This window comes from Nyctereutes procyonoides, unplaced genomic scaffold (genome assembly GCF_905146905.1).
Source record: "Nyctereutes procyonoides isolate TBG_1078 unplaced genomic scaffold, NYPRO_anot_genome, whole genome shotgun sequence".
Classification (NCBI taxonomy): Eukaryota; Metazoa; Chordata; class Mammalia; order Carnivora; family Canidae; genus Nyctereutes; species Nyctereutes procyonoides.
Window position 1 is genome coordinate 5,591,406 of NW_026575126.1, and position 16,425 is coordinate 5,607,830.

Here is a 16,425-nt window from a genome sequence, read left to right on the forward strand (position 1 = left end):
AACCATTTTTGAAGTCTTACCATGTATTAGGTTTAAGTATGTTAATGCATATGAAAGGTTGATTACATAATAAAAATTCAATGAATGTAAGGTACTATTAATATTGTGAAAAGTTCCCTATCTCTCCAAAGACAGAAATGCAGTGCAAATAATAGTATGAAAGTAAGGATCACTTTAGCCATTGCATAAATTATTCTAACTCACAGGCCTAAATACTACTTCAAACATTTTCACTGTTAAAATGAGTCAAGTTAAGAAAGACACTACTGATTAATTATGTATAAGCCCATGACACTATATGTCATTAATTATGCAGAGGAGCCATGACACACATGTAGAGAAGAAGCAATTATGGAATTACCAGGGAATAGTCCACTGCAGTCACTCCAGTCATGCAGTTGCCAGGGAAAGCACATTTATCGGAGTGACCTACACACAAGATTGAGTTGAGTTTGCAAGAGCCTCACCATAGGTAATGTCCTTTCTATCTTTCATGGTCAAGTGGTAGAGGATTGATTGAAACTGAATAGCCCTGTCATTTGCTCCTACATTTCAACCATTTGAGAGTTGCTCTCTGCCGTCTCATGTGCTCTTATGCCAGAAATCACACGTAGGTTTTCTTTGAGCGCCTAAACTGCCTGACAGTCAGGGAATCAATATATCCTGTTGCACAGTGTCCAAACCTGCTATTAGTAGAAAAGTAACACTAAAGATGTGTTTCCTTACAGGACAGTGCGGAATTGATCACTTCTCTGCTTCACAGTGGAGCTGACATACAGCAGGTTGGGTATGGTGGCCTCACTGCCCTGCATATTGCTACAATCGCTGGTCACCTAGAGGTAAGTCTCACCTCATTCACCTGTGAAAGCAAACCTGGCTCTTTTGATTCTTCTTAACTTTTATCAAAGCCTGGCTTTTCAGATTCTAGGAATTGGTTTATTTTTTTAGCTACTGAACACATATATTTATTTTGAGGGTCAAGTTAAGCTATATAAATGTTCTTTTGATAGTGGGTTCAATCTGTTTTGTAACAATGTAATCAAACATCAATTAATATAAAGATGACTGGATACACACAGGCTTTACAGCAGTGATTAACAGCATAGATTTTGGAGTCAGGCTGATGGAGTGATGGAGTCATTTTTCATCTCTTGTTGTGTTTACCTTAAGCAAATTTCTGTACATCATGACCTCTGTTTTCTTAATTTATGAAAGAGAAACAGTAACAGGCCTATTATATTGATTAAACTAGATAATCCATATAAATCACTTTACAGATTGCTTCAAATAGATTAAGGACTCCATGAAAGATCATTCATTCATTCCCTTATGTATTATTTGATTTATTAAGTATCTATTGTGCAGTAGATATTGTTCTAGTTCTGAGGTGAGACTAGCAAAAAAGACAGGCAAAACTCCACTTTCTTCTTCTAATTTAGTTGTAGAGAATGAGAGTCAATAAAAAAAGTATAATGTCAGTAGTGAGTATTAGAAAAATAATAAAACAAGGTAGAATGAAGACAGAATGCCAAAGTGTGCACCATTTAAAATATACTATATAGCGAAACTGTATAGAAAATATATGTGATAGCACATGCAAAGACCCTGTGGCAGGAAAGAATTAGTTGTGTTTGAGGGAAATGCGTAAGCCAAAGTCATTAGTGTGGTATGAGCTAGAGATAGAGTGATGGAGACGAGATCAGGGGGATGTTGACAAAACAGATCACAAAATGTATTTAAAGACCATAGGAAGGACTCTGGATCTTGTCCTAGATGTAACTACTGAAATATTAATTTCATACATATAAAGCACTTTCATTTGTATTATTTGTTTAACTTAAAATTCCTCATGAAATAGTTTTTGGCATCACTGTCAACTGATAGATATAAAATCTTGTATCATCTGGCTTTACTTACTGCAAAGCCATTGAGAAAAAGAGCCACATCTGGAATCCTGGTCCGTTTAGTCAAAATTCCCATGATTTTCACACTGTATTATTTGTGGTAATCACAATATGTTTATTATAAAATTGTTATCTGTTTCTCCCTTTTAGTCATGTTACACGTTAAATTGTACTTTCTTTGCTAACAACTGTGAGCAAGTAGAGCTGCATATAAAATCATACATAAAACCTATAAAATAGATGCGATCCACCTCCCTTAACAGAATCACTTTAAAGGGCTCTTACATTCAATAAATATGGATACATCTCATTGAGAGAAAAATAATGTCCTGCGTGCTGACATTTCCACCCCTCACTATATTTTTTCCTCCCCCCCAAAAAATAAAACATTTTTGGTGAGATTCACTGTAAATATAAGCGAATCTGTTACTTATAAGAAGGGAAATTTCATTAGCATTAGCATCACCTATATATCAGTGTTTTCCAAAAAAGAAACCAACTGAGGCCAGTGATAAAGTATATGGAAGGTAAACATTAGGAAGTCTGGGTAGAGGAACTGATAAAGTAGACATGAAGTTCCAGTGAGATATATTCAACCTAGTAATGCCTGGAAAATGGGAGAATATGTTTTGCAAGACAAAATCCTTCTTGTCTAGTGCTGAGCTGATTACGTTTGTGAGGGATAGAATTACAACAGTTTCAAAAGCAAGATACTTAAGAGAATGGTCTCTTTATCTCCTATTCAAATAGCTATTTTCTTGCTTCATAAATTGTAGTGTAGAAGGAAATGTAGTTCTACCAACCTAGTGCAAACTTTACCAAAATCTTTCCAGGTAGGTCTCTACTCTTGTCTTGCATTGCTTCATGGATTCTCCAACTTCCTCTATTAGCTCTTGTGTAACATTTAATGACTTTTATTGTCAATCATTGCTGGTACATAAAGCAGGTGTATATACATTAACCTTTATTCTCTTCTTATCTAATGGACTAATTAAGTTACAAATCAGATAATAAAAGAAAATGGTATTCAAAAAGCCTACAAGCATCATACTCAAAATGCAAAATTCTTTTTCTTTGAATTATTTTCCAAAGCTATTAATGCAATAAATACTCACTTTTAATATATTTTCTTCCCCTCACATTCATTTATCCATTTAATAAATATTTTAAACCTCTACTTTGTCCATAGCCTAGTGCTAGAATGTGGGAATGATATAAGAGATAAGACATAATTTTTCCTTCTAAAGGCTTTATAGCATAGCTAGACACACAAAATTAATACACAGGAAAGATTATATAAACAATTCAAAACTAAAATAGTAAGGAAGGAAGTAAGGGGAAAGAGTCAAGGACCAAAGTGAGTTTGGTAATTAGGAACAATTAGAAATGTGATAATTACATGGCGTGGAATGACAATACAAAATGTGAAGTGTTAGGAGTTCACTGGGGAGAAAGATCAACTTGGACTGAAAGAGTTGGGGAAGGATTTATGAGAGGGGTTTTGAAGTTAGGCTAAACTTTAAAGAACAGTGAGAATTGGGCAGAGAAAAGAGGAATCATGTCCAGAAGTGGTAAGAAGAATGAGCTGAACACATCCATATTTAAGGGAGAGTGAATTTAATGCTAGATGAATACACTGTAAAGAGTCCCTATAAATCAATTTGGATGTTAGGAATGGATCAGACTAAGGAAACTTAGAATAAAAGTCCAAGGAGTTTAATTCAATTCAATAAGCAATTATTGTAGTGTATGATGTATAACACATATGCCTAAATGGTGCAATAGATAAAGAGACGAATAGAAGACGGAAATTCCTGCTCTTTAAAGACACAGCCAATAGGATTTTTTTCTCAACAGGAAATGACAAGCCATTGAGACTTTTTGAGCAAGGGAATGATTGGAGATTTTATAAATAATGTATTGAAGAAGACTTCTTTGAACAAAGTTTTCAGTATAGATTCCAGAGTGATGCTATGATGATTAAAGAAAGAGACAGGGAAAAAAAAAGAAGAAAGAAAGAAAGAAAGAAAGAAAGAAAGAAAGAAAGAAAGAAAGAAAGAAAGAAAGAAAGAAAGAAAGAAAGAAAGAAAGAAAGAAGAAAGAAAAAGAAACAGAGATAAAAGATTGGGTAAAGAAATCAATTGGGAAGAGAAATCAATTAGCTTCAATATGCTGATCTACTGATGACATCCAAGTTTTCAAGCAGAGATATTCATTAATCATTTAGAAATATACAACTGGCATTCAGTGGAGAAGTTGGGGTTTAGTATAAATTTTTGAAAATTATACATGAAGAGGTGATATTTGAAGCCGGAATAGCTGGAAGTTGTAAAGTGGGTCTAATAGATAGCCAGGGACTGAGCCTCTATTCACAAGGACTTGAGGAATTACTGAATAGCCTCTGAGGAACAAAGAAGGATTGGTCACAGTGTTGTAAGGAAAACAAGGAGATTGTGCTATCACAACAATGAGGAGTATGGAGACTTTCAGTAGATAAAGGATCCTGGCAATCAAATGGTATAGAAAGTACAATGAGTAGAATGGGATAAAATACATAAGGTTTTTACTTATCATACCAAACATTTAGGTGCTTATTTTCACTCCTGTTTTTCACTGTTGGTTAGCAGAGATGGCCGCAGTGAATCAGTGGGAGTTCCCTTTCATTAGTAGTCACTTTCTTTTATTGCCCACCTGTCCCTAGGCAACAATAACTGATGCTAAGTCTGACAGCCGTCTTTGTCTACACGTATCAAATTCAGAACCTCCATTAGTGTCTCAAGTGTGTTTGCTCTCCCATAATTGTGAATCCTATTAAATAATTTTACAATAAAATTTACATTGACTAGGCAGCTGTCTCCTTCAATAATAAAAGAGAACATGTGCTGTGGATTCCTAGACATGCTGATTGCAATTCAAGACTCAGATTTCAGCTTACTGTGCTTTGAAAAGGAGGCAAATAGTGCTTGTCCTGGGTCTCACTACCTCTCCCTGATTTATCCATCTATCAATACATGTGCATATGCTGCTATATACAAGGCCCAAGATCCTGTCAGCAAGCTACAAAAATGCATTAAACCTTCTTCTCCCCTTTGAATCCAGGAGGCTCATGAGTCATATGCTCTGTCAACCATGGAAAGTGAAAAATAGTTGCTAACGTTTGGTGGTGCTTTACTGCTCATGTGCATTTGTCATTTGGCTCCCTCGTTAGTTAGCTACCATTAGACTCAGTGTATCAATGAGGAAACTAAGGATTAGAAAAGTTAAATGTCTTCCATAGGGTCATTCGGGCAGTAAGTAAATGAGATGAGTAGGACTCAAATCTGGTTATCTACTTCAGATCTGTAGTCTTGTAAATAAAAGAGTACTCATTCCCTTTTGACTCTTGTATGTGTTGCTAAAACAGGCTTAGACCCATAAGACACAAAAAATGTATGCAGAAAACAAAACATAAACTGAATATCTTACTATCTAAAGCGAAGCACCATTGCTACATATACAAATTAAGCAACATTAATTGATTCAAGAATAACTTTTTATATGGGTATATGGGCACTGAACTCGTGGACGTATAATGTGTATGTGTGAGCATACAACACACACATCCCCGAAGTGTAAAACACTTTATACTTAGATAATTATTTTAAAAGCTGTTACACTTTGGTGTTTCATGCTGTAGTTTCTAAAGTTATCAGGAAACAAATCATTTATCTGTAGCTGTAGACAACTGTTTGAATAGCAAGCAGAAAAGCATGTCTGAGATGACACAATATGTAATATATAGGGGCTGTGGAGTGTTTTATTTCTCACAGAAAGGCACAGTTTCATATACACTTTGTGCAGGTGAGAGTATTATTTTTATAGTTGAATTTATTCTATCCTACCTTATCCTTTTTTTTTTTTTCAGATTGTAAACACTTATCCAAACACTGCTTCAGAAATGCTTCCCAGTTATTTGGGAATTTATTTCTGATTTCAAGGAAACGCAATTGATGTTGTTCCAGTTCATTCTTAACTAAATCATCTGAATGATTCAGGAGAGAGTTTTGTTTACCATGAAGCTCCTTACTCTAAGTTATTTCTTTTAAAATGCTTTAGTTTTCTCCCCAAAGGCACAAACAAGTGAATGGTTGGAATTATAAAATGTGGTTTCTCTCTCTCTCTCTCTTAAAGAGATAATGTGATAATGTGCTCAGGAGTTTTATAACTTAAGAGTATCGGATCTGCCTCCAGTCTTATGAATAGGCAGTAGTCCCTTATGAACTCCATTCCAAATTAGAGAAAGGAGGACCCCAGGCCATTTCACAGTGTGTGGTACGGTTGCCTTATCTCCGATGTCTCCCAAAATTTTGCAGGCAGAGAAACAAATCCTATCTGAACATCATGGGATACTGCAATTCAGGTACAAAAAGCTTAGCAAGTTGCAAATATGCCAGTTAATGCACATTATTGTCACCAGTTGTTCGAATGTCACTCTAGGGAATGCCATTAATGGTTGATAGGTATTCTAATTACCGTTCTTTGGCATGAACTTTAAACTTGGTCTAAATAGTCATTTGCAGTTCTGTGATGCCAGACTTTATTATACCTTCATGTCAAATGATGAAGTCTGAAACTAAACCTTTATTATGAACATAGTCTTTAAGAACTGAGACCTGATTTAGGAATGAATACCACATCTCCTGTGGCATTCAGAAGTGGTTTTTCTCAGAACTCAAAACCAAGAAGCTCTATATCCTAATTTCTGAATGTGCTTGGTGTTACAGAATCCTGTTTTGTAAGTGCAAGGAGACAGTGTCCTAATGTCTAGGCTTTTTGTCTAGAGAGTGAGACAAGATCATAGATTATACATCATAATCAGGAATTTTATGGTTTCTTTATTTTATTAAAGATTTTTATTTATTTATTCATGAGAGAGACAGAGACAGAGACACAGGCAGAGAGAGAGGCAGGCTCCCTGCAGGGAGCCTGACATGGGACTCGCTCCCAGGACTCCAGGATCATGCCCTGAGCCAAAGGCAGGCGCTTAACCACTGAGCCACCCAGAGATCCCATATGGTTTCAAAAGCGGTACCTTAACTGTGTATCAATTGTAAGATTGATACAAGAGGACATTACCTTGAATGTCACTTTTTTTTTTTTGTACTCAAGTCTTTGCTATAGGTTCTATCAGCTATTATTAAAGATTAAGTATTGCTTTTGGGGTGAGGCAAAAGAGCATAAGCAGGAAAAGCTTTATAGGCTAATAAAAATGTAAATGAAGTGTTCATCAGCTTGCTACTATGGCAAATGATGAAAGAAACATTACCTGAGACATTAGATTCAAAGATTATTGCTAATCAAATCAGCCTGAATGAGAAATCTCTTTGTAACCATTCGTTTGGTGTGAATTTGCCTCTCTATGCTAACACTCCTGTGTACTGAATTTGATTCCAATATCCTAGACACTCCATTCATTTTTTTTAAAAAATGAGATAGATATAAAAAAGAGAGAGAGAGTTAAGGATTCCTGGGTGGCTCAGCGGTTTAGCGCCTGCCTTTGGCCCAGGGGGTGATCCTGGAGTTCCGGGATGGAGTCCCACATCAGGCTCCTGCATGGAGCCTGCTTCTCCCTCTGCCTGTGTTTCTGCCTCTCTCTCTCTCTCTGTCTGTAATGAATAAATAAATAAAATCTGTAAAAAAAAGTGGGGGGATCATTTAAAAAAGATAGATATAGATAAGATATATATATATAAGGTGATTTATATATAAATGTGATATATTTATATATAAATCATGTTATGCCATGTATCAGCTAGGCAGAAATAATTTCTGTGCTAGATATGTGTGACATTTGATAAGAAACAGCTATAGATTTTGATGCATGTGCGCTTAACCTTCTTCTTCAATGCCACATTCCCTACCAGGAATTTGCAGGCTGAGATATGAATCAAAGTTTCTACAGCGTGTTTAAGTCACACCCCCAGAGTTTCAGAATGTCTAAGCCCCCGATGTCCCAGGATGGCCGGAAAATGCTAATCTTGTTCCCCTCGATTAGGAATACATGAGAAGACCGATATTTTCAACATTACTTTAAATACAGTAATAAAGTAGATGGTGAACACTACTTACTTTCTCTCAGGGATGCTCCATTGTGGGATGGTATTTAGGGAGTAGGACCCTTTATGTATTTTATCCTTTCTGAACCTTGCGTGAGCCATTCTCCCTGATGGCTTCCTTTGGTGGATCTCCAAAGAACTTTTAGAAACTTTCCGAGGTCGGGGTAGTGGGAGTGAGAGCCCAGGGCCCACACTAGTGGCTCCCAACAGCTGAGCTCTGTCACAAGCATCTCTTTTCTGAGGCGTCCCTCAAAGGCACTCAGCACCTCTGCTTCTTATCCCTTGTTCTTCCACAACTGAATATCAGACTAATATAGCCATTATAAAGCAGGGAACTGTTAAGGAAGTCACACAAAGGTTTCTAGAGTTACTCTGAAATACAATTCAAGTGTAAGTACTTGAAGTTACCTTTAACCTTCCTTCCTTTAACTTTCCTCTGTGCCCTGAAGCAGGCTACTAGCTCCCTCAGTTCTGGGCTGAGCTGTCTCATAATCACTGCACATTTCCACATCTGAGAAAGACCCTGCCAAGAGTTGAAGAATCATTTTCATAATTCTCTCCTGAAAGGTACACACTGAGCTATCCAGGAGACTTGGGGGGAGATTCCGAATTAAATAAGCCAAAGGGCAAAGGATTCAAATCTTTTGTCTAGAGCCATCAAAAGACCTTACTGGCAGTGGTGGGTATGCTGGTTCATTCACATCATTCATACCGTCAGTACCTTACCCTGTATTCACATCGTCATTATCTTACCGGACTTCCTGCAATAGTATTCTGACTTACAAGGTCTGTCTTCCAATCTTTTACAGGCTACTTAATCCTAAACACTCCTGAAATTTTGCCAGGTTCTCTAACACATGGCTTTGGTAAAGTCAGTCCTCAGACCAAAACACTCGATGACTCCAGAATACACCCAGCAGGGGATGAAGTGGCAGTGATCCAGTTCTCCTACCTTTTCGGCCATGAGTCTGCGTGCTTTCGTTTTACAACCTATGCTCTAAACCAGATTAATTGTCGTGCATTTATAGTCCCTGTGCTTTCTATCATACCATAGTCTCTTAATAGTTAGCCTCTCCCACCCATCCTCACAGTTCAGCTGAGAGGCTGCCTTCATAAAATTGCTGGATTCCTCTAGCTTGAGGTGTTTTCATGTTTCTAACATCCAATCGTACTTTATACCTTTCTTGTAGTATTTAACAATGCTTGTTTTACAAACGTGGTTTCATTTTGTTATTTTACTATATATCTGTCTTGAGCATAGGAATCGCATGTTAAAAATATTTATAGTTCCAGCATTGTGCTTTCACCTATAGTAGGTTTTTAATTAAAAAAACCTACTATATTTCTATGTTGAATGACTAAATTAATGATTTTTTTTAAAGATTTTATTTATTTATTCATGAGAAACACAGAGAGGAGAGAGAGAGGCAGAGACACAGGCAGAGGGAGAAGCAGGCTCCATGCAGGGAGCCCGATGTGGGACTCGATCCCAGGGCTCCAGGATCACGCCCTGGGCTGAAGGTGGCACTAAACCGCTGAGCCACCGGGACTGGCCAAAATTAATGATTATTCAAGTGGTCTTTTACAAATCACACAGAATGAGGAAAATGATTTCTCCTCTCCGTGCATGCACAAGAGATTTAATGATACCTATAAAAAGGAAAGTAGCTTACAAAATCACAAGCAATTTTCATGAATAGCTTAATACAAATTACTCTTATAAAAATCTATAAAATATAGAGTCTATACAAACAAAAATAGTAATTGTTTTTTTTAAACTTTGCCCAGTCAATATATCTTTTTTCAGTTTTAATTTATTTATTACATGTTAATAATATTTTTTTATTATTTTAGGCTAAAACAAATTTTAAAGATAATCAAATACAGTTCCATTTAAGCTAGCACTTTCATTTTCTTCTCCTAACATCTTCCAATTATTTGTGGAATTCTGTATGTCTTTATTTTTTTAAATTTTATTTATATTCCAGTTAATTAACATATAGTCTAACATTAGTTTTAGGTGTACAATTTAGTCATTCAACACTTCCATACAGCACCTGATGCACATCACAATAAGTGAACTCAGATTTAAAATATAAAGGAGGAATTTGGATTGGACTTAATCTAATGAAGTTTGACCCCACCAAAAGAGAGTAACAGAGTTTGAATTTAGTCCACTCCACAAAAAAGAAGTCCAACATACCCATAAGGGAGCACTGTCAGTCTTTCAGATCTGCATCTCTCTCTCTCTATGACGTGGCTGAATTTTCCTAATCTCCATTCTAATCAGTAATGTTGTCTCCAATCTCACATGCGAATTGTGTTCTCTGGCATAAAATCAGTTAGTCACAGTCTTGTGTTATTACGCAGCCTGAGCACTGATAGCTTGTGATCCATTTATGAACTGTCAAGATAAATAAAGATCTTCAGATTATTTATATCTGCTATTTCCCCAGTAAACTTATACTTTGAGAATTACTATATGTCTAATCCCTCTCCAACTTGGTTTTATATCTTTTAGCCTAATTGATTGCCAAACTGAATATACAACTTTCACATTGATGATACAACTTTCACATTGGTGGACATGTATTGTTTCAATAAGTAATGTGAACTGGTTTAGATTTTGGCACTCCCACCAGCAAGCATGATAACGTAAACTGTTGAACATCCAATCGATAAATTGTGGGATTATAGTATTTTATAGTAAAAGCCTTTGAATTTTTTAGTGATGTCTTACTGCTTCTATTAAGTAGCTGCTTCTAGCTTTTCTGGGTATCCCCACGAAAGGGAAAATCAGGCAAATTTAATAATTTTCAGCTAACCAAACACTCTTTAAGTACTCCCACATATGAGTATACTAGTATGGGGTTATAGAGACATATAGGATACATTTTTGAGTATCTTGAGATACTTTGCCATTCTACACTTCCTTCTTCTTGGCAAGAGACCAAGTCTGAGCCCTCACTGGAACTTCTGGAATTGTTGAGATTGTGTCTAATTTAGGTAACCAGATCTTTTAAGTGATAGTTTAAATAAAATTTGTAATTGAACAAATTCAGTATTAATATGTGAATACTTAACTTACCTTTGCTGAGGTGCCTGGGTAACTCAATTGGTTGAACATCCAGCGCTTGATTTCAGCCTCAGGTTATGGGATCAGCACTGTGTTGGGCCCCACGCTGTGGGGAGTCTTTCCCTCTGCCTCTGCTCCTCCCCCAGTGCATGTGCACACACACTCACTCTCTCATTAATTCATTAATTAATTTAGCTTCGGTATACTGCTATCAAAATTATGCTGGAAACTCTGTGTTTTAGACCTTAAAATTTTGCATATGTTATAACCCAGCAAATCAACTTCTAGAAATTTATTTATGGAAATAAGAAATTGGGTTGCAAGAACACTCATGTACAGTAAATAAGGAAAAAATCTAAATGCCCAGAAATAAATATTGATTAAATCAATCTGATACATGGGTACAGCAGGATACTATGCAGTCATTACACACGACATTGCAGAAGTTTACATAGTTGTGTGGAAGGAGGCTCACAAGGACTTATGAAATGCTGACATTATTTAAGCTTCATCTTACATTCAAGGTTCTTTTCTTTTTAGATTATCTTATTAGTAGGGTGAATACATTTTCTTAAAAATATAACTTTACAAAATTGGCTACACAATTAATGGCTATACACTTTACCCCACTCATTGCTACCCAAAGGTAACTGCTATTCACATTCTGATGGATATGCCTCCAGATTTTTCCATATATATTTACACAAAAATATACAAAAATATAATCACACTAAATGCTTCTAAAGACTTTTTCTTATTTAAAACATACTTGGGACAGCTTTCTGACTTAAAATTATTTTTACTGAAAAAATATGCATACAAATGGATATGTGTAAATAAACATATTTGAAATTCCTCATGAAAGCTTCATGTTACCTTTTTTTGTGACTCTCTCTCTCTTTCTCTCTTGATTTATAACTCCTCTCTTGCTCTCCTTGAAATTGTGTATATGTGTGTATATTTTTAACATCATGAATCATATTTTTTTGTTTTTAACATTTTTATGTTCTTGAGTATTATTATATGGAATTACATATTTGTTGTGACATGTTTATTTTGTTCAACGTTATATTTGTAAGATCCATGTTAGCTTGTGTAGCTGTGATCCATTTATTCTTCCACAAGTTATTCATCCAGTTTCTTCTTGATGAACATTTGAGTGGCTTTAAATATTTTGCTATTATTGACAATGTCGTATGATAATTTTTGTATGTATTTCCTGGACTTCACGAAGAACAAGGTCTTCTTTGGGGCATCTAGGATTAGAACTGCTAGGTTATAGAATATGTAAATAAATGTTTAAGGGCTTGAACTAGTTGACAGTCCTTCCCAGTGTATAATTGACTGTATGATTGTTTTCTTGATTCATATCCCCACCAACATTAGTACACTAGGCTTGTTTTTCCCTGAAGCTGGAAGATATGGAATAGTATCACGTTTCGGTTTCAATTTGAATTTTTGGTTTACTTATGAGATTGAACACTTCTCGGAGTTTCCTTTTTTATGAAGTTCCTTTGTGTATCTTTCTGTTGAATGGCTAGTCTATTTTTAATTGGCTCACAGAACTGTTTTCAATGTATTATGAATAATAACTTTTTTCAGAGGGGAGGAGAGAGAGAAAGAGAGGTGGGGAGAGGCAGACGGACAGGGAAAGAGACAATCTTAAGCAGGTTCCATATGTAGTGCAGAGTCCAAAGCAGGGCTCACTCTCACAACCTTGGGATCATGACCTGAGCAGAAATCAAGAGTCAGACACGTAACCAACTGAGCTACCAATGCGCACCATGAATAATAATTTAAAAAAAATTATTATACACTCATAAAAAGCTTATTATGTGCCAGGAATGTTCTGAGCACATTGTACAAATTATCTTTTCAGCTGCGGTATAGACATCATTATTATCTTTGTTTTACAAACTAGGAGACTGAAATACAGAAACATTAAATAACTTGGCAAAGGTTATTTAGTAGATCACAAAAAGTTGATGAGTAAGTGATACTCTATCCTAGGTTGTGTGACTTTACCATTATGATCTTAATCACCATTACTAAACTGTCTCCCCTTTCTCCTTTCTAGTTATATGTACTACAAATATCTGCTAAAATTTATTGTTTAAGAATCCCTGGGATTCTATGTGAACTTATTTTCTCATATTATCAGTTTAAAGTTTGGTGCTTTGTCTTTAATATTCAGTATTTTAACCATCTAAAATTGATTCCAGTTTATGGTGTGAAGTATGGGTCCAACCTAATTTTTTTCTATGTTCACTTGTCTTGGCAACTATTGGTGAAAAGCATATTTTTCCCTATTGATTTATAATACCAACTCTGTCATATATCAAGTACCTATTTCATTGAGAATCTGTTTCTAAATCTTTATTCTGTTCAGTTGATCTACTTGAATATTTATGGAACATTACCACAGTATCTCAATTACCAGCTATAGAAAAAGTCTTAGACACTCTATCTAAATATTCACTTATCACACAAAATTGCTCACAATATCCTCTTAATATTTTTTTAAATTTCCATAGCATCAATTTTGGTATGTTCTTTTCATTCGTGATGCTAGTTATTTTGGTCTCCTTTTACTTGTTAGTCTTATCAGAAGCTTAGTAATTTTATAACTCTTTCCAAGGAATCAACTTCTGGCTTTGTTGATTTTCTGTTTGTTTTCTTTTTCATTGATTTTTGCTCTTACCTTTTCCATTTTTTAATTTATATTTATTGGCACATACTTAACATACAATATCCTATTGGTATGACACTGGCACAGATCACTGTAATAAGAATGTATAAGAACTTACAAAAAAAAAGAACTTAACAATTATATATTTCGGGTGTTAACCCTTTATTGGATGTATAATTTGCATATATCTTCTCCCATTCAGTAGTTTGTCTTTTTATTTTTTGAAGGTTTCCTGCACTGTGCTTTAATAAGTTTTTAGTTTGATATAATTTTGTTTACTTTAGCTTTTATTCCACTTACCTTAGAAGACTGGTTCAAAGAAATATTGCTAAGACCAGTGTCACAGAGCTTATTGCCTATGTTTTCTTCTAGTAGTTTTATGGTTTCATATCTTACATTTAAGTCTAATCAATTTTGAATTTATTTTTATATATTGTGTAAGGCACAGATCCTGTTGTATTATTCTGCATGCAGCTGTCCAGTTTTTCCAGTACCATTCATTGAAGAGACTATCTTTTCCCCATTGTATATTCTTCCCTCCTTTGTCATAGATTAATTGACCATAAATTGGTAGGCTTTTTTCCTGGGTTCTCTATCTTATTCTAGAAATCTATATGTCTATTTTTGTGCCGATATCATACTGTTTTGATTACTTTAGCTTTGTAGGATGTTTTGTATTCAGAGAGCATGATACCTCCAGCTTCGTTCTTCTTTCTCAAGATTGCTTTGCTATTTGGGGTCTTTTGTGGTTCCATACAAATTTTAGAGTTCTTTGTTTCAGTTCTGTGAAAAATGTGGTTGATATTTTGATAAGAATTTCATTCAATCCATAGATCACTTTGGGTAGTATGGACATTTTAATAATATTAATTCTTCTTATCTGTGAACAAGGAATATCTTTTTATTTGTGCCATTTGCAGTTTCTTTCATCAGTGTCGTATAGTTTTCAGAATCCATGTCCTTTATTTCCTTGGTTAAATTTATTCCTAGATGTTTTATTTTTTATTTTTTTGATACAATTGTAAATGGGATTGTTTTCTTAATTTATTTTTTTTTTAAGGTTATCTTTTTAAAGAGAGAGCACATGAACATGCACAGGGAGGGGGGCAGAGGAAGAAGGAGAGAGAGAATCTTAAGCAGGTTTTATACCCTGTGCAGAGCTCATTGGGGGCTTGGTTTCACAATCCTGAAATTATGACCTGAGCCAAAATCAAGATTTGGACACTTAACTGACTGAGCCACCCAGGTGCTCCAATTTCTTTTCCTGATAGCTTGTTATTAGTGTATAGGAAAACAACTGATTTCTGTATGTTAATTTTGTGTATTGTGACTTTACTAAATTTGTTTATAAGTTATAACAGTTTTTTCTGGAGTCTTTACTGTTTTCTATATACAGTATCAAATCATCTGAGAGTAGTGAGTTTTACTTCTTCCTTTCCAGCTGGGATGCCTTTTATATATTTTTCTTGCCTAATTGTTCTGGGTAGGATTTCTTTCTTTCTTTTTTTTTTTTTTTAAATGATTCATGATGCTATCTTAACATTTTTTTTAAATTTTATTTATTTATGATAGTCACAGAGAGAGAGAGAGAGAGGCAGAGACATAGGCAGAGGGAAAAGCAGGCTCCATGCACCGGGAGCCTGACGTCGGATTCGATCCCGGGTCTCCAGGATCACGCCCTGGGCCAAAGGCAGGCGCCAAACCTCTGCGCCACCCAGGGATCCCTCTGGGTAGGATTTCTAATCCTATTTTGAAAAAAAAAAAGAAAGAAAGAAAGAAAGAAAAGTGGCAAAGGTAGGCATTCTTGTCTTGTTTCTGGTCTTAGAGGAAAAGTTTTCAGCTTTTCACCATTGACTAGATGCTAGGTGTGGGTTTGTCACATATGGCCTATATTATGTTGAAATATGTTCCCTGTATACTGCTTTCTTGCAAACTTTTATCATAAGTAGATGTTGAATTTTATCAGATGATTTTTCTGCACCTGTTAAAATGAGCATTTGATTTTTATCCTTCTTTTTGTTGATACAGTATATCACATTGATTGGTTGCAAATGTTGAACCATTTTTGCATTCTGGAATAAAACCCACTTAATTATGATATATTAGCCTTTTAATGTACTGTTGAATTTGGTTTGCTATTTTGTTGAGGATTATCATACCTATGTTCATCAGGGATATTGGTCCATAATTTTGTGGTGTCTCTGTATTGTTTGTTATCAAGATAATACTGACCTCATAAAACATTCCTCCCTCTTTAAGTGGAATAATTTAAGGATAGTTCTAACTGCTCTTATCTATCTTTTCTTATCTTCAAATTTATTTGAGTTACTTTTGTATCTTGGTCTAGTTTCTGAAGATGGATACATGGCTTAGCTCATTAATTTTTTTAGCTCATTAATTTTTACCTTTTTTTCTAATCACTTTTAAGTCTATATACTTCAAAGTTCTATTTTGACTATATTGTTCAAGTTTTTACATGTCATATTTTGTAAATACTCAGTTCAAACAATTTTCTTACTTCTATTCTGAATTATTTTTTGACCCACAAGTTATTTAGAAGTAGGCTTCCAACTTTATAAATTTAGTGTTTTTTATTTACCCTTTCCTTATTGATTTTTAAGTTAATTCACGCTGTTATTAGAAAATGTCATCATTGTTTCC

General features: G+C 35.1%; 1 protein-coding gene across 1 annotated transcript in view; it reads left to right on the top strand.

The window, feature by feature from the left end:
* Positions 1-16,425, top strand: part of TNNI3K (TNNI3 interacting kinase) — a 289,215-nt gene that overhangs the window by 32,329 nt on the left and 240,461 nt on the right. The window contains 1 exon segment of the mRNA XM_055341198.1: positions 729-839. Coding sequence (XP_055197173.1) covers positions 729-839 — 111 coding nt within the window.